At 36.6% G+C, this 20109-nt stretch overlaps 1 protein-coding gene across 4 annotated transcripts in view; it reads right to left on the bottom strand.

Annotated features, from left to right (window-relative positions):
• Nucleotides 1-20109, bottom strand: part of SUCO (SUN domain containing ossification factor) — a 73246-nt gene that overhangs the window by 5693 nt on the left and 47444 nt on the right. For all 4 annotated transcript variants that reach the window (XM_019648086.1, XM_019648069.1, XM_019648078.1 and 1 more), the window contains 9 exons: nt 19789-19880; nt 18893-18958; nt 13684-13752; nt 12833-12923; nt 9009-10172; nt 6425-6512; nt 3785-3889; nt 2131-2285; nt 1554-1645 (listed from right to left, as the gene is read on the bottom strand). In XM_019648086.1, the coding sequence (XP_019503631.1) occupies nt 1554-1645; nt 2131-2285; nt 3785-3889; nt 6425-6512; nt 9009-10172; nt 12833-12923; nt 13684-13752; nt 18893-18958; nt 19789-19880 (1922 nt within the window). The remainder of the gene's footprint in view (nt 1-1553; nt 1646-2130; nt 2286-3784; nt 3890-6424; nt 6513-9008; nt 10173-12832; nt 12924-13683; nt 13753-18892; nt 18959-19788; nt 19881-20109) is intronic.

Genomic DNA, 20109 nt, shown 5'->3' with positions numbered 1-20109 from the left:
TGAGGATGTGAAGAAAATTGAAACCACTGTGCACTGCTGGTGGGATTGTAAAATGGTGCAACCACTACAGAAAACAGTGTAAAGGTTCCTCACAAAATAGACCTGCCATATGATCCAGCAGTCCCACTCCTGGGTACATGTCCAGAAGAACTGAAAGCAAGGTCTTGAGGAGACATTTGCACACTCAAGTTCACAACAGCCAAGGAGTAGAAGCAACCCAAATGCCCATTAACTGAAGAATAAAGAAGACGTGGTAGTGGGCCAGCCGAGTGGTGCGATGGTTAAGAACTGGCTTGGGATACCAGAGGGCCCCGGTTCGGATCCCACATATGAGGGCCAGTTACACTGCCCTCCAAAAAAATAACAAACAAACAAAAAAAAGAAGACGTGGTATACACATGATGGCATTCAGTCTTAAAAGGAAGGAAATCCCGCTGCACGCCACAGTGAGAATGAACCTCAAGCACATGGTGCTCAGTGAAATAAGCCCATCACAATAATCAAATACCATATGATTCCACTCACATGCAGTGTGTAAAGGAGCCAGACTCACAGAAACGGAAAATACAATGGCAGTTAACAGGGTCTGGGGGTAGGGGAAAAAAGGGAGTTATTTAATGGTTGAGTTTCAGATTTACAAAATGAAAAAGTTCTGAAGATCTGTCTCAACTAAAAATTTCAGCTATAAAAAGAAATATCAGCCAAAAGAAGAAAAAAAGAGGAAAGAGAATGAGATGTACTCATCCCAGAAACACACATGTGACGGGGTGGCTAAGTCTGTAAAGCTCTGTGATAACAGCAAACCAGCACAGGTCAGGAAGGATTACTTGAATGATTTAATCAACTGAAACATGCTGCTCAGTTACTAAATCCTAAAGAGAGAGAGAAGCCAACGACTAAGAAAGCACTCCTGATGGACACACATAATTAGTTTGGTTATTTAATATTGCTATGAGGATAAGTCTCTTAATATGCACTAATTAAAGCACTATGTCTAAAAGTACTCATATAGGAAAATAGCCACTCAGTACACAGCCATCCACTGAAAGTAAGTATTCATTGAGTGTTAGACAATGGAATGCTACTATCGACTCTGGACTATAAAAAAGAGAAAGACCAGATTCTTTTCCAGAAATGCCTCACAGTCCTAAGCTAGAGACAAAAGGAGTCCTACCTGTACAGGAAGAGGAAGCAGATAAGCACAGGATGCTATGGGAGCACACACTCAGGTTTTCCATAGCTGTTGGACTTTCTCAAACATCCCTTTCTAAAAAGAAATACTTCTAAACAGGAGCATGTGCAAACAAAGCTACCAATGGCTAATTAAACCCAACCCCCTCCCCGCCCTCTGTGCTTTTAGGAGTAAAGAGAGTTAGTTATAAAGGGTGAAAATGGTACAGTGGCTTTGACACAGCACAAACACAAAGGTTATGTATACCCAGTATTTGTTGCAGATGGTCTCAAACACAACACTGACGTTATACTTAGGCCACAAGTAAGCCAGATTCGTATTAATATTTATCTATACATAGTGCATATCCACAAAAACCTACCTTCTGTGCCAGTTAACTGGAGAGACTTGGACCTGATGAGTGGGAATGAAGTTCTCCTTTTCAAATTCATATCATCATAGGAAGAGAAACACCTAAGACATTAAGAAAAATCAACACTGGGCACAATGAGTGCACTACATACACTTTACTCTGTAGCAGGGGCTAGATGGAAGCTACTGAGAATTGCACATGCCACCAGGACTGATCTCTAAGGTAACACTCCAGTTAGTGCTAAGACATGAAAAAAACATGTAAGGATCATTCTCTAAAAAGTGCAATGTTAAAACACCCATTTTCCTCCCCCTTCGAATTCCACATTCAAGCATCTTTCACAGGGAAAACATTTCAAGAGTTTTTATGCACTGAACTATTAGTTTTCTCTCTTACAGTCTACAGAACCTCCCAGGCATAGAATCATCTCATGAGTTCCGATGGTTTTCACATTTTGGTTTCAAGATAACATATGGGGAAATAAATTATCTCAGTACATCTTTATTTGCTCAAATTTCTCAAAAATATAAAGGGCACAGTAAAAAAAAAAAGAAAGAAAGAAAAGAAAATATAATGGTCACATTACCTTTTGGGGCTTGGATACTGATTACTTTTAGGAAGTTTTGAAATATAATCGCTATCAAATTGAGACGGGTTTCGACAACGCTGCATACAAAGCATCAGTCCCAAGACTACACAGAGAACCAAAGATATGACGAGATAGCTTTGTCGATCTGAAACCTGAGATGAGAGGTGATAACAATGCTTTAAAAATCATAGTAGGAAAAACACTATGAGATTTAAAATTCAAAGGACACATTTTAAACATCTTTTCAATGTGCTTCAAAACCATAAATGCAGGGCATGCTCTCTGAAACCGGATTATGAAGGCAATGTTGTACTTTTTCTGCTTTTTCCTACTAATTCTTTGAAAATGTCTAACCTATGGAGTTTTAAAAATAGTACAATGAACATACTTATGCCTTTCACCAATGTTCACCAATTGTTACCACTCTGTTACATTTGCTTTATCTTTCCATTTGCACTATCTCCTAGGGAGAAAAAAAATCATGCTCTTACCTAGTCTTTCTCATCTTGTAAAACTGAACCACCAGTCACCCAGTTATTAAAGCCAAAAACCTGAGGCTCATCCTTAATCCCTTATCCCACACATCCAAGCTTTCGCAAGGCTTATCTTTCCACCTCTCAAACACATCCTGAACTCAACAGCTTCACCGTTCTCCACATCTGCACACCGAAAATCCTAGTCCAAACCAACATCACCTCCCCAAGCTACTGCAATTGCCTTCTGACTGGTTTCCTGTCTACTTCGCTCTTGCTGTTCCTCAAGAGGCAATTCTCCACAGAGTAACAAATAGGGAGTTTCTCAAAGTGCTGCCCATGAGATGAACCGTCACTTCTTTACTTAATACGTTCCAATCACTTGCAATGATTAGAATAAAATTCAAACTCTAAATTGCCTACCAAGGCCTACATGACCGGCCTCTGCCAATATCCTGAACTCGTTTCTTCCCCTCACTTCTCTCATGAGCTCGGCTCCAGTCACACCTGCTTTCTTGCTGTCCTCAAACCATCACACTATTTCTGTAATAATAGTGGCTCCTCTGGCCTCGTTCAGCTAGTAATGAGTGTGTTCTGACCCCAGCCAGGCTCTGTGTGGCTGCTGACTCTTCTTGAGCAGCAGTTCTAACGCCACCTCCCCATAAGCCTTGCAGTGTCACTCTAGCTGAAGTGGCACCCTTACCTCCACCCTCCACACACACACTTCATTCTCCATCCCCCGCTCCTTTCCATGGTGACTGCCTGTATTCCCTCGCTCCCTCTCCCTACTGCTGTACCTACCAGCTGGGGCTGTAGAGCTCCTGCCCCACACGCACTGGCTGCTCAGTAATTACTCGCTCGATCAGTGAAATTGTAGCTTTGGAAAGCAACTTAAGCCTTTTGTATTGAAAATGAAGTCTGTGTTGCAACTATCAATGGTTTACAAAAGGCCTAATAGAACTGCTTTATAACAAACTGTATTTTAGGTGAGAACTGAACTATGAAAGTGATGTTTCCAAAAAATTATGATAATATGTTCCTAAAGCTTTAAAATGCCACATACTGGTGTTCTGAAAAGTTTTCTATAACTGACAATTTTGTTTGTTTAAAGATTGTAACAAGCTTGCCTTTATGATAACTCTATATATGCACAGCGTAGTGCCAGTAATAACAATTACCTCACGTTTTAACTCTGCTACTGTTGTCGATAAGTTTGAAACAAGCTGTGTCATGTTGGTCAGCTGTGCCTGTAGCAACTGGATGGATTCAGTTTGCCGCTGATCCTATGAGAAAGGAAGAATCTTGTAAGGTTTATCTTTCTAGGGTTTCATCTGTACATTAGCTGTAAATTCAAGTAAAATAATCAGGAAAAACTATTAAGTTCTTCAGGGGGGAAAAAGTATTACTAAGGAAAGCTCCCAATGAATGATCATCATAAATTTTGAGCAGAAATTTTAAAAAAAGAAAAACGTCTAGTATCTGAGACTGTTCAAACCTCCACCCTTCCCCGCAAAAAAACCATTATGCCACTCACTGCTACCATGTAGAATATTGTGTAATGGAAGTTAATATGGACTCTCTCTCTATATATATATATATCACCATATAACCAGCTATATGCAAAACAGTCACTTTGTCTAATGTGTGTTTTCAACCAAAGCAGTTGGCACACAGACACTTTGAAAACTTTTGAAGAATATTTTTGGATACAAAGCAAGCTCATACTAAGGTTTTAAAAGTTCTATTTTATAGCATATTAGGATGGAACTTAAGATGCCACAGTCAAAAACCTACAACTGATCATGAAGTCAATGCTAGAATATCACCAATGAAAAGCAATTCATTAAAACACCCATCTTTTCAGCTCTGAATTTTAGAAATTTTAGTAATCAACAAACATTCTTTATTTAACATATAATTTCATGCATATTTTAGGGAGTTATGCATCATACTCATAGTTAAAAACTGCATGTTGAGGAGGTAAGGTGGGGGGAGGTGGATATATAAAACTGTAATGAGAGTTTCACTTACCCCCCCACTGTGATGCACTGTGGGACTCTCTATCCTACTCATCTTTTTAAAATGTGAATGTGACTCATTAATCTGTTCATTTGACTTACATTTGACACACACTGATAAATTCTAGACAGTTATAAACATTTAAAGGACAAACTATTAAATAGAATAAATCAGTTAACACTTCTAATCAAGATTTACTTCCAACAGTATTAATAATACACAAGATTATTTAAAAGTACTTAAATAAGTCTTTGAGACATAAGGCAGAGATGTTACATGTAAAGCAAAGAGAAAATACAGAGGAGAAATCATTGTATCAAAATTAATAAAGAATTAAGTAAATATTGTTTATGGGTCAGAAGACTTAATACCGCTAAGATGTTAATTCTCCAAAATGATTGATAAGTTCAAAATAAGCCCAATGAAGATCCAAACAGGTTTTGTTTTGATTTTTAATAAAGAAAGTGACAAGCTGATTCTAAAATCCATCTAAGCCAAATCCAAAACAATTCTGGGGAAGAACAAAGTTGGAGTCACACTACCCGAGTTCAAGAGTTCCTATAAAGCTACAGTAATCACAACAGTGTGATATTAGCATAAAGATAGACAAACAGATAAAAGGAACAGAAAAGGAGCACATAAATATATATATATATATATATATATATATATGGTGTGTGTGTGTGTGTGTGTGTGTGTGTGTGTGTGTATGTGGTCAACTGATTTTTATCAAACGTGCAAAAGAAATTCAGTGGAAAAAGAACAGTCTTTCAAAAAATGATGCTGAAACAAAGGGATATTCATGTTTCTCATGCAAAAAAAGAACCCTGATCCACACCTTGCAACACATAAAAATTAAAATAAACCTAAAATTATAAAACTGCTAGAAGAAAACAAAAGAACAAATCTTTATGACTTTGGGGTAGGCAGAGATATTGCAAAGCAAAGAGGAAATGTGTAAACTGAGCTTCAACAAATTAAAAACGTGTGCTCTTGAGAACATACTTTTAAGAGAATAAGAAACAAGTAACAAACTGAAAGAAAATATTTGCAAAGCATATCTCTGTAAGGACTTGTCAGAATATGTAAGCAACTCTCAAACCTCAATAATGAAAACTAATAAGGGAGGAACTTTGTATGGAACAATAAGCATAATGTGTTACAAACTGAGAGTAAGATGCAACTAAACTCTGCAACATGAGGCCTCCTCAGCTCACCGCATTTCACCATCCCTTTGTCCCAAAGAAACTTTCAGAGAAGTATAAAATTTCTTCATCATGGGAACACACTATAAAATCTTATTAATAAACATTACACTTAATAGTGAAGTACTGAAATCATTCCCTTAAAATCAACAAAATAGGGGAATGACCACTATTACCAATCCTATTGTATCACTGTACAGGCTCTAGGCAAGGCATGAAAGGAGGAAAAAAAGAATAAATAAAAGGTACAAAGATTAAAAATAAGAAGCACAGCTGTTCTTATTTGGAATCAGTAAGATTATCCACATAGGAACCACAAAAGATTTTAGTTCTGCATAAAAGCCCACTGTACTTCTACACACATATGTACATACACAAACCTTGAAGTGTAATATGAACAATGCTCAAGAAAGCTTTCTCCAGAGGAGGTAGTAATGCTAATAGCTAACTTCCCAAACATGACATTATATAACAGGCTTAATCATCAGCTATCAGGGGGAGAAAGTCAACCAATCTTACTTATGATTCTTACAGTGAGATTCTACAAGATTTAATAACAATTTATATAAAAAGTAAGGCATGAAGATGACCAACCTGCTCCTCTGCTATTCTTGAAGTATTCTGAAGTTTTACTATTGTTTTATTGAAAGCCTTTTGCATTTCTTCCATTTGTTTTCGGTACCTGTGGAGTTAAGAATCAGTTTACATTAGCTTTAATTTCTTCTTTATAATTTATTGCTGGAAACACTTCTGATTTCAACATATGAGACAAATCCATCTTTCTGAAAATGACTCTGAAAATGAGGCGGATGCAATATAGGGCCACTTACATAGGTAAAATCGGTAGGTCCCTTGAGATATTTGCTATCTCAACATCAATTCTATTCATCTCAGTGATACATAAGATTTATTAGTTGCATATATGGTCAATTAATTTATGACAAAGGAGCCAAGAATGTACAATGTGGAAAGAATAGTCATTTCAATAAATGGAGTTGGGAAAACCAGCTAGCCACATGCAAAAGACTGAAACTGGACCGCTCTCTTACACCACACACAAAAATTTAACTCAAAATGGATTTAAGACTTGAACGTAAGGCCTGAAACCATAAAACTCCTAAAAGAAAATATAGGCAGCAAGCTCCTTGACATTGGTCTTAGCAATGGTTTTTTTTGGATTTGACACCAAAGCCCAGGCAAGAAAGGAAAAATAAACAAGTGGGACTACATCAAGTCTAAAAGCTTCTGCACAGCAACAGAAACCATCAACAAAATGAAACAGCAACCTATGGAATGGAAATTTGCAAATCATGAATCTGATAAACTTAATATCCAAAATACAAAAAGAACTCATATAGCTCAATAGCAAAAACAAACAAAATATCTGATTTAAAAATGGGCAGAATAATTTTCCAAAGAAGACATGACATACAGATGGTCAACTGGTACATGAAAAGGTACTCAACATTTTGATTTGCATTTCCCTGATGATTAGTGAATCATCAGGGAAATGCAAATCAAAATCACAATGAGATTATCACCTCACACCAGTCAGAATGGCTATCATCAAAAGGCAAGAAATAACACATGCTGGCTAGGACATGGGGGAAAGGGAACCTTCGTGCACTGTTGGTGGGAATGTAAATTGGTGCAGCCGCTAAATAGAACTACCATATGATCCAGCAATTCTATTTCTGGATACTTATCCAAAGAAAATGAAAACACTAACTCAGAAAAATGTATGCACCCCATGTTCACTGCAACATTATTTACAATAGCCAAGATATGGAAGCAACCTTAGCATCCACTGATGAATGAATGGATATAGAAAATATGACACTGACACACACAGGAATATTATTCAGCCATAAAAAAAGAAAATCTAGCCATTTGCGACAACATGGATGGATCTTGAGGACATTAAGCTAAATGAACGTCAAACAGAGAAAGACAATACTTATATGTGGGATAAAAATAAAGAAAAATTGGGGAAAAAAAACCCCACACCAACTCCAAACTCTTAGATACAGAGGCCACATTGGTGGTTGTCAAGAGACAGGGGGTAGAGGGTGGGCAAAATGGGTGAAGAATAAAAGGTACAAATTTCCAGTCATAAAATGAGTAAGTAATAGGGATGTAATGTATAGCGTGGTGACTACAGTTAATAATACTGTATTATATATTCGAAAACTACTAAGAGTTGATCTTTAAAGTTCTCCTCACAAGACAAAAAACAACTTGTAACTGGGATAATGAACGTTAACTAGATTTATTGTGGTGATCATTTTGCAATATATACAAATATTCGATTATTATGTTATATACCTGAAACTAATACAATGTTATATGTCAATTATATCTCAATTTAAAAAAACGGTTTATTAGTGATTTCTGTGGTTCCCTTTGGGGGGAGGGGGAGAGACAAGAGCAGGTACGTGGTAGCTAAGTGGGTATGTATGCACATGCATACACAGTATGCCAATAAATTATACGTATGGGTTAGGAAGAAACCCCCATTGTGATATAATGACTACCTTAGTGACATCTCATTAGTAGCACTTTGATTTAAGAGGAGGAAAAGGTAGTGCTGCAGGAACTGCAGGCCCTCAGTGCCCAGGTGGCTACAAAGTGATGGAGAAGCTCTCAGGACATTGAGCACGTAAGGGATAAACGTGTAAATGGACAGGGGGTAGTACGTGCACTACCTCTGCACGTATGATTACTAGGATGCTAGGAGTTGTTGGACAGAGTGCAAACGTTGCCTGATCATCCAGTTCAGTCCAGTCTAGTCTTCATTTATTTAAACCCTTAAAATATATCTTGTCAAGTTCCACTAAGAGCGTTAGGGTCTACGGACTATAATTTTTCCCATAAGAACTCTGGGAATCAAATGTAAAAGTGGCTGAAATTGAGTAACAGAAGAAAGGAGAGACTGATTATTGATAAGGCAAACTAATCAGCCTCATAATAAAGGTGTTGCATCACTTAGGACTTCTGAACAAGAAAAGCAATTCTTTAAGTCACTGATCAACATCCAAGTAACTTTCTCTCTCTGTCCAGCTGAACAGTGCTTATTCTCATTATGTCATAATTAGGTCCTCTCCTCTAGACACAGTTCATACTCTGCTACTTACCTCACAGTGCAAAGTGGATCGTGCTAACTCATAATAAAGCTTACCTTTGGCTAAGCTCCTCCAGATAGCGACCGCTGAGGGACATGTTCACTTCTAAGGCTTTAATACGATTATTAAGTCTCATAAACACTGACTCCTTTTGGTTTGACCCATGTACAAGATTTCCATTAGCATAACCTAGATCTGTCGAGTTTTGCAGCTCAGCATAAAAGTCTGTAGCTGTCCTCTGTAGCCCCCGTAAAAGGGCATCTTCTGGAGACTGCTCTTCCTCTTTTACTTCGGGTGAAGAAGAAGAATCCACGGCAGTAGTCACAGTTTGCTTTGGTGTGTCAGCTACGCTCATTTTGGCTTCCCCATCTTCACTGTCTGGCACAGTAGCTGTGTTGACAGGTGGCACTATTGTTTCAGATGGCTTTGTGATAATCTGCATGGAGTTTATGTCTTCTTTTACAGTATTATCCATTACTTCATTCAGTTTGTTTGTTTCATAGATCACAGTTGGCTTCTCTACAGAACTAAAAGTCTCAAACTGCTTTTCTGTTTTGTTATCGACCTCGACAGAACTTTCCTGGGGAATCACTTGTGATGGTGTGTGTCCCACCTCATATTTAACAGGTTCTGATACTTCTATTTTAGACACTGAATTAATTTCTGGAGTAACATCTAAGGGGAGAGACTGAGGAAGAGTTTGAGGAAGGCTCGGCTCAAGTTCAATTGCATCTACAGTGTGATTAATCAAATCACCTTGGTGTGTGCCACTCAAGTCACCTAGAACATCAGTTTCAGCTTCCTTTTCCTTACTCTTCCTGTCCAATTCTCCAATCGGAGGCTGCGATACTGAAACATCTGCTGATTCAGCAGGAGGCAGTGATGGTGGCTGAGGCGACACAAGATCACCTTTCTCTTTACTCAGGGCAGTTGTGCTGCGTTGCCGATAAAGAGCAACTCTAGCTGAACAGCACTTATATATGTATTCCGAAAAACTAGAAATACAACAAATTGTGGTCAGTTCACTGCAAAATATTTGCGTCTCTGACTCAAACCAGGGTGATGATTCCTCCTCCTGTTCACCGCTGCCCAGAAGGGTCACCGTGGATGGACTTGCATCCTCTTCATCCTCTTGGACAAGCTGCACAATGGGGTTCTCTTTTGCAGTATCGGGTGATGGCTGCTCTGTGTCATGGCCATGGTTTTCAGTGGTTACAAACCTAGAAATACATATCATAATTACAAGTCACTTTAATTAGAAATCTAAAGTTAAAATTATGTTTAAGGAAAATAAATGTATCACACATAAGATAAAAGTGAGGCTAGAAATAAAGACAAAACTCAAATATTTTTTGGATGACTTTTTCCCTTCAAATCATGTTCATTATAAAAGCAAGTATTATTCAAAAATGGTTACAGAAAGACCATTTATCAAGTGACCAACCAGATGAATCAAATTATCAAATTTACCAAATCAACCTTGCTTTTCTTTAATCTCTGTTTAAGAACTGTTTGAATGTGAAGACTATTTCCATTTACTGAATGTATCACGTGCCTTTCATGCCATATTCACCAAATCTTTACAAGCCTCATCACCCCTTAAGTCAGAAACTGAGCTACCCAAGGGCTATAAAGTCTCAGAGCTAGAACTAGAATCCAGGATTCTTAATACATAAGAATGCACTTTGCGCTTGAATATCTTACTTTCAAAAGGTAGTGAGATTTCTCGAAGATAATTTTTCTGTGGATGATTTGAGGAATTCCAATGTGATATTGCACACATATGCACGATTATCTGTTTTAGAGAAAAGAAACATCCCTTCCTCCCCCAAATAATCTTAATGTCATGTGGGATAATTTTCTATTATTTAAAGCCAAATACTTAACCATTTTAAAGAAAATCCTAGCTAATAATAAACAAACAGTGCCACTAACTCAATCCCAGCTTTCAGCTTTGGAGTATGTGTGTAGTAGGGTAGGGGAGAATGGGAGAACAGAGCAAGTGGAAATAGTGTTGTAAACTATGTCTGTGGTTCCTTCCAAGATAAAGATAACACATTGCTGGGTGAGGGCCTTGTAGCACAAAAGGTGCTATCTGAAAAACGAAGTTTGAATAACCCCAAAAAATATCTTCGCATACAAATGTTCCTATGCCAGGAAATGTCTTCAAATAGACTAATATCATAATAGCAAAGGTAGGAATAAAATAGACAATATATAAAGGCTGTACTTTTATTTTGTTGACAGTAAAATAATAAATGGTAATGTAAAGACCATTAGGTCTTCATAATAACTTTAATAGTGACACCCTATCGTGGGTTCTTTTATTGTCATTTATTTTATTCAGATGATTGCCATATAATTATCAAAATGAATTTAAGACAAACATACATGAAGAATCATTAAGTAAAAAAAATAATTATGCAAAAATATGTATTAAAAACCAAACTCTAATATAAGCAAGTAAAAATTGTTACATTAGCCTGATCTATCAAATTTTTATATATACATATATATAAAGATAAATATATACAAAGGGTGCCATGTATATACATTTTAAGAAAGGATAACTGTATTAAAATTGTAATACTCAATATATACTGATAAAAGATGAATACAAATCACGTTTGACTTCTGCAATTACAAGACGTGCTCAAAGTGGTTATCATCAGTGTCCAGACACTTCTGATTACAGTCAACTACTGCTTGAGCAACATTGACCAAAGTGTCCATTTGTACACATTTTTTTGGCACCCTGGTATATATGGGGTGAGTGTGTATATATATGTATGTGTGTGAATGGGTATGTATACATGCAAAATTAAATTAGTTTCATTTAGTTTTGAAAAATAAGAGATACTATGTGTTGTTAGCTGAAGAAGCCTAGATACAAAATTGGACTAGCAATCACAGCTCCACACAAACAGAAACACCAAGAACCTATCAATTCCAAAAAGATTTCTTAGGAACCAAATGCTATATTTTCTCTCTAATATAATATCTTCAGTCACTTTCACGATTAACACAGGAGAATACAAAATTTGTCACTGTACCCTTCCCTGCACAAAAATCTCATTTTTGAATTAGTATGGTACTTAGGAATTACAGCTCAAAGCATGCCCACTGTGTTTCACTACACACATACCTTGAACTGTTTCATGTTCAAATATCTTGTCTTTTTAAATAGAGTGCCTCTGCAAGAAAGGTCTTTCAAAGTTTTACAGGAAGTGTATCCAATGAAATATACATAAATTAAATTTATAATAACCATACCCAATCATTCAAATCATTAGGAGCTTATCTATAATACACAAGAAGTAGAGATGCCAAAAACCTTAATCGTGTCTGGTAGAAAAGATGAGAATATTTTATATGTCACCTACATTCACACACCCCTACCCAAAGTGCCCCACCGCAATGTCGGAAAGACCTACATCATTCAATTTGAGAAGCTGAACACGGTACGAGCTTGCTGTGTGACAAACACACATTTAAGAATCACTGCTTTAGGTAGTTCAGAAATCCTTCAGAGATTTTTAGGCACAGCACAAATAAATGTAAACTTAGTAAAAACGGGCCTTTAAAATTTTGTCCTCAAAACTATACTGCAGAGTTAGATCAATTATGTGCAGTAAGGGAAACATTCAATGTCGTGAATAATAAAATACGTAATATCAAAACAACAAACATGTGATCTGGAGTGAAGCATATCCCTACTACCCAAAAGGCAACTCCACGATGTTTTAAGTGGCTGTGGAATGTCTGCCCGATGATTCCGAGCTGTCTGTAGATAATCATTTCCCACATAAATCACAAGTACCTCACTACGTACTAGTGTACTTAGCTCTCCATTTAACACTAATATCACAATGTAACTTACTCAGGTGATGGAACCGGAGTTGAAACAGGAGTTGGTTCAGGCATTTCTGGTGCAGTTGTGGCAGTGGCATTCTCAGATATACTTTTATTTCCTATTTTAAGAAAGATTCCCATGTTAAGTTTAATTTTTTTTTCCCCAGTTAACAGTATCTCAGAAGAGTTTAATTTTTAAAAGCTAGACCACGAACATATTTCACTATAACAAATAAAGAACTTTAGTTTCTTGGGGTAGAAGAAAAAAGTCAAATAGGCTTGTTAATGCAGACTGTATTTATTTGCAAAGTTCGGATCATCCAAGGTCCCAACTACAAATAATGCACATTCTTTCTCAACTTCTCAGATAGTTAAAGCTAGTCAGGTAACTATGAATTTTGTGTCAGCTTACATGATTACTATGCCTTCTAGACACCTAAGTTTCTAAGGAGGATGAGAAGAAATAAATGGGTCATTTTAAGTTTGCACTTGGAACTATAGTCTTACTTGGCATTCTGTAAGGGGCGGGGGGAGGGGGATCTTTAATTGAGTAACCATTTGATAAATCAAAGAAAAGCATACTTGAAGTACCATGAGGGCATCAAAACCTCAGGAAACAGAAAAGGTACAAAGTCACACTTGTACAGGAGGGAAGAGTCAAAAAACAAATCCATGAGTTTTATCTAGACAGTATCCTACAGAAAAGAGAACTTGTGCAATTCATATAAACAATGAAGAACAGAAGACTGTATGTTCCTCTGGATTGTTTCTATATTTCTAAATGAAAAATCAAATTGCCTGGCTCACAAATTAATTTTCCTAACTAGGAAGACCCCTGGAGTATCAGATATTTAAAAGACCCATAAAAGTATTAGGTACCTTCTGTCAGGTCTTCAGTTTTTGCTCCCAGAATATTAGCGGCAATATTCACCATATTTAGAATGGCATCTAAAACAAAATTCAATCAGAAAAAAACACCAAGACACCTAAATATTCTCATATAACTTAATATCAGATAGTCAAAAAACCATTTATAATGGTCTTTTTGTATTTTTTTGGACTAATTACTTTTTTATTCACCTTACTATGTTAAGTCCAATATAGGACACAAATTTTAGCCAAAAAGTATAAAGCATAAATCTGAATTTTTATGTTCAGAAGGAATTTAAAATTTAAATAGACCCTTTTTTGTAAAGCTTCCCCAAACCTTTTACCAAAACACTGTCTTCAGCCTATTACAAAATTCAAGTATAATTTCCATTAGACAGGAAAGATATGTGACAACCAAAATTTGAATTTCACAGAAAAGCTTGTTTTTCTTTAAAAAAACTTCTACAGTTTAATATAAAAACAAAAAAGCCTGAACAAGTTTTTCCTAAACAAGTGATTATCACAGGTAAAAATAAACAAAATGGGTAGATTATTATCCAAAAGACAGCTGAAAGATTTTATTTTCAAATATAAACATATATCTATTGGTAATATGATTACATCCCAAACGGATACTGTATAAAATCAAATTTCCTATTTAACTTTTAATGTTTTGTGGATAACAAATCACACAAACCCTTTTGTGAACTGGGTGGGTATGGGCATGGGCAAATTAATTCTAAGTCAAAGTCATAAACTCCAAGGTAGAGTAATCTGCATACTCACTAATACTGCCTCTTCCCAAAGAGGGTATCTGGACGATGAGTAAACGGGTGCGAACCTTCATATCTATCTAAATAGCTGAATGTACACCAGGAGCACAGAGCAGAACTCCACGAAAAGCGGGTGCTGGAAATGGAGGCTCCCTTCCAATAGTGTGATATAACTGGAAGGGAAAGTACTTCCATCCTCCATCTAATCTCTGAAATTCCACAACAAGTTAATTCATCAGTTTCAGGGATATCTATTAAAATACTAAGATCTGGCAGGGGCTACATATTAAGCCTCAGCAGTTATTTTCGTCTTAGCCTCCTCTTCTAAAAAGAAATCCAGAGGGTTTTCATCACACTTTCAGTGAAAGCCACAGGTGTGAAAAGTAGAAAAGGATCTACGAAGGAAAAGCTAGCACATGAGGAAGGTTGGGACTGTCACCGGAGCTGCTCCTGTAAATGTGCTTTATGGTAGGAGAAAGCAGTGGGAAATTTTCGGCTGCTTTAAAAATGACAACCAGTAGACAGTTATTAATGTTGTTCTTTACGTAATTATGATTCTATAATCTGAAAGACAACAAAGCAGCGCTACTTTGTTTCCAATCATTAGTATAACACAGAAAAGCTTTATATTTTCTTTTTAAATGTCTAGGGTTAAAGGTCAACCTTGTCAGCTGACCTGGCAAATTGGAAAAGAGATGAGGCCTTGGTTCTTAGGGCTAAGGAGATGCTTAAGCATGAGATAAAAACAGGAATGGAAACTCTGTATTTCCTCACAAAGTGCATAAAGTAGCAATGGGAACTCTGTTATTTCCTCATATACCCCCTTTTATGTCAACCAATATTGCAATAATATTGTAGTATCTGATCTTCTACTTAGCCTGCTGGCTAATGTTTGGTCAAAGCTGACTCCTCCAAAGAACCCAAATTTTGGAATCAAGTCTATACTTGAAGTCCTTGTGCTTCGAAGTGTGATCTTACCTCACATTTCAGACTTTTAAGCATTTATTATTAAAGGATTCAAGAAAAGAACACATCTATTAATTTGCACAAAGAAAGTAACTTTAGAGTATTATTTTTTAACCTAAATTTTAATACTAACACATACAATAAGGAAGATTTACACTATCCAACATTTAAAAATACTATTTATCATTTCAGGGCCCACTTAGTAACAAAAGCAAAATTTAGCAAATTTCTACTTTCTCAGCCCATCTAGCCTATAAATAATTTTGCTATGTTCATAGACACTCCAAATGTAGTCTTTTTTTTTTTTTTTTTGAGTAAAAGCAGCTTTGTGAATATTCTATTCTGCTCATTCCCAACTTGCATCCAAATACACGAGTTTGTCATGATGATAATCTGGCCACTAACAAGCCTTCAGTATAGGCGAAGGTAATAACTTGGAATATAGTGCCAAACTAGATATCTGTCCCCAATTTCTCCCAACCCCCGTATCTGTGAGTTGGGCAACTGTTCATTCCATCTCATTCCTTTAGGAACGAAATCTTCCTAGGAATTAAATATCCACATGTTATATTCAGTCTCCAGGACACCAGTGGCTCTTCTTGGCACAGAAAACAAACTACCTACGTGACAACAGAACGACACAAACCAACAAAACACTTCCTCCTGTGTATTTGGATATGTCTGCAGCATGCCCACCCTCACTCTCTTTTTTTCCTTCTAGGATCTTAAGCTATATACAATCATAAAAAGTAATTTGACTTGAAATAAAAACTATATTTTGCCTGAAACATATACACAGAAACCTAGCATTTAGCAGACCTGGCAATTCTAACAAAACACAGACCACATTTAGGGGTAAAGGCCGACTTGCCAGAATATCAAAATAGAGAGAGGTCTAGAAAAATCCGCATGACAAAGCACAAGGAAGCAGAGTGATATGTAGAATTCTTGTTGATGTAAAATGCTTAAAAGTTCTGGTTCAAGAATGTAAACAAGAGAATCAGGCAGAACAGCTGCCAGAACTGGCGTCCACACCAAGCCAAGAGTGCTGCTCTAAGTAATTTCTCCCTTTCTGGCAGTGAAGTTAATTATAGAGTATCAAGAATGTCTTGATATGTAGGATGCACACTCTGTGACAACCAAATCCCATCAGAAGCAACATACTCTGGTGACATGTATTTCTTATAGCTTCTGACTGCTCAATAGCAAAATGAAAAAGGAGTTTCTATTAAGATTAAAGCCACAGAGCTGTTTAGGAGATGCTATGTAAATATTATAAATAAATTAGGTTCAAAATTGGCCAATTTTGAGCTAATTTACAATGTGGTGATGATTCTAGTCAAATTCGGTCATTCTAGTGCCAGAGACTAGCGCCTTGGCCTGATTCCACTCTGTCATTCATTCCTTCAAGTTACACCACCTTGGAGGCAAAAGCTAGGTCAGGCTCAAAAACAGTCCCCGACTCTTCAGGGAAAACCAGAAGGACGCGGGCATGGAGGGCAGCAGTGTTAGGTCGCGCCTGCAAGCTTTATGACAGCAAAGTCTTCTCACTCAGCTCCTCCTGCCTCTCTTGTTCTGAAACTACAAGAATGGAGATCTTTTAAAACCCCATTGTTCATGCTTAGGCTCAGCTGACATGCTCCCACCCATCTAGTCTCACTAGACAAATTCCGTCAGCACCTAGAACACTGGAAGGTAAATGGACTGCCCTTTGAGAGCCACAGAAAGAAAACAAATGATGGGTTACCAAGAAACACACCTTCAAAGAGAAAGATACACGAAGTAGGATCTGAAGACGACTCTATGTCTCATTAGTTACCATAATACACTGGTCAGAGAAGTCATTACAAATAGGGAAATGTCCTCCACTAAAATACAGCTAGGTTTTAGTGGTGTCTAGGCATTAATCCCATAAGAAGATAGAAAAAGAAATGAAGACTATCAACAGGGTCTTCCTTTATCTAAAGCCATGGGAAGACATTACTTCCCTAAGGTGCCCATGCCTTCCCAGTAACCCTCAGAAACTAGAGCTCTTTTAGTCTGGGACTATCTTCTTCTGACCCCGTTAAATAATGATGCTAATTCAGCTTCACTGAACTAGGATGACTAATACATGACATTTTTAATTACAAATTTAAGGACATCAACAATATTAATATCCAGATAGGCAAAATAGCATCACTTTTTACTCTTAAAAAACTACATGCCATAGCAGTGAATAAATAAGGCATCTATTTTTAATGCCAGCATTGATTAGATAGCTAAGGATCCTACTTAAAAGTACTAACTAATACCCAAAAAATCAGTTGACTACCAATAGAGTAAAACAAAATATATTGAGCTAATATGTAACAAAGTTAAATATCACATAAAAGGATTCTCCCCATGAAGATTTTTTTTTTAAATACTTCTCCCTATTCCTTAAAAAATCCACCCAAGTCTACAGACTTCTATAGAGAGGAGGAGGAGGAAATAGAGGGGAAAAGAAAAGATAGAGACGTAACTGTTAACTCCACATACTGTAGCTTAGGTACATTTCCTAGGCAGACACTCTACTGGTTGAGTATCTAAAAATGCTAAAGACAGTGTGCTGTAAGATTGGGATTCAAGCAATGCATGTCACTAGCATCAACAAGGGGAATGAACAAGCCGCTAATCTTCTATTTTACTAAGACTTACTTATACTTAAAATTCAATTACTAATCTCCAAACAAGAAAACTTCTTCCAGTAAGTTTTATATTCTTCAGGAATAAGCAAAAGTAACAACCATTAAAGTATACAGACCCACATTCTAACCATAAAAAATGAAGTGTCAGTTGGTAACGGTCTTTTCCAGGAGTCCCCTTAGCTAGCCTACCACTAGGTTCAGATACTAGGTTGGAATGACAAGAAACGAAACCACTAGTATCTTAGTCATTGTTTCTTTGGTTTACCAAGAGTATATTATTATTACTATTATTGTGATTGCTGGGAATCATTATTTTTATGGATAAAAACAGCCTTTCTTTTTTGTAATAGGAAACTAATCACATCCATAGATTAAAAGAATCCATGTTTGCTAAGATTTCACTGATGCCTGCCACCTCTGAAACGTCCGTTCAAACTCCTTTCCCACCCAGTATGACTGCCCAGATGCTCCTGCTCATATGGCCCAGAGACTCTTTAATAATTCTTTCCCAAGTACATTCGTAGCCCTTGCTTCACTCTCAGGAATTTGCCTAATATGAGCACTTAACTAGAGTAGAAGACGCAACTTATGTATGCTTGGGTTTTTTCCTCTCCTTTTTCTTTTCATCCACCCCTCCTATTTTATTTCCAGAGAAATACATTTCAAAAGACAGTGTCTAATTTCAACTCCAAGTTGAACACTGGGAAGAGGGGCCTCCAATTTTGTTGCCACAACAAAATGTCCATCTGTGCCGGGGGTAAAAGTTGAGAAACACTTTAACAGTGACTAGGAAAACCCTAAAATACTCACTTGTAGCAGAACCAAGAAGATTTTTTGAGGCTTTATCCTCCCCAGTATTATAATCCAGTGGATAATCTGTTTAAAGAGAAAATGAAGGTACTTATACTGAGAACTATCTCCAATAATGATTAAAAGCTCAGGTTATGTCCTGTCAAAGTCAGATGACATTTAAGACAAATTTTATAATAAATATTCATTATATATCTAAAATATGTTCACACAAAGAAAATGAGATTTGGAAGCTATTTATCAAACAGATGTGAATCAAAGAAAGTAATTGTACTGCTTACCAAAATTTTAATCACATATCTAGGACTTTCATCCAAGCTTTCAATGTACTTTACCAAGCCCTTGTAAATGTCTTCATTTATAGGAAAACTAGTGAAGGGGAATTTTAGATTGCTCAGGCTATGATTTAAGACATCTTAGAACTAGGACTTGATAAAGTAAGAATGGAGGGTGTCATAAAACCTCCTACCCCTACAGGTTCACAGGCATTTCTCAAAGGCTTAGGCCTCAATGTACTTGGTCTTAAGTTCAAAGCAAATCCAAGGAATTAATGCCCAATTCTATGACTTAAGTTACCTTATGAGTTTAATGGGTTTGGGGGCCTGGCATAGGGACATAATCAGATTTACAGCACTGATGTTATGGAAGGGAGTTCCAGTTCCAAATAACTTATAAAACTTGAAAAATAATTCAATTTACAAAGCAGGAAATCATTTTAGAAAATAGCTTTAAGACAAAAATTAGCTATCAGGATTAAAAACAACAAGAAAATGAGAGTCTACAGACAACCACCATATTAATTTAAAGTGGCTTATACTGACCCATTACTACTCAATTTAAAAACGCAAAAAAAGATATACGAGTACGTAGTTGTCACCTGTTTTAAAGTGGCTTACCATAGTCCTCATCAAATAGTTCTTGACGTTCTGACTGATACTGGGACTCAGCAATCTCCTCGTACTCTTCTACCATGCTCGTACCAAATACCCTATTAATGAAAATTTCAGTAAAGACTTCAACATGAAACAGAAATGGTAAGACTCCTCTTCACAATAAATAACAAAATACATTAACTTTGGTCAGGTTTTGAGGGCCATAAGCTTTTGGATTGCAACCATCTACTGTTTCCACTACAGTGTAAAATTAATCTATTTAAGTCATATATATATATATATATATATATATATATATATATATATATATATATATATATATAT

The sequence above is a fragment of the Hipposideros armiger genome, unplaced genomic scaffold (assembly GCF_001890085.2).
Source record: "Hipposideros armiger isolate ML-2016 unplaced genomic scaffold, ASM189008v1 scaffold_6, whole genome shotgun sequence".
Classification (NCBI taxonomy): Eukaryota; Metazoa; Chordata; class Mammalia; order Chiroptera; family Hipposideridae; genus Hipposideros; species Hipposideros armiger.
The sequence above is the reverse complement of the archived record's forward strand: the minus strand, read 5'-3'. Positions and strand labels throughout refer to the sequence as shown.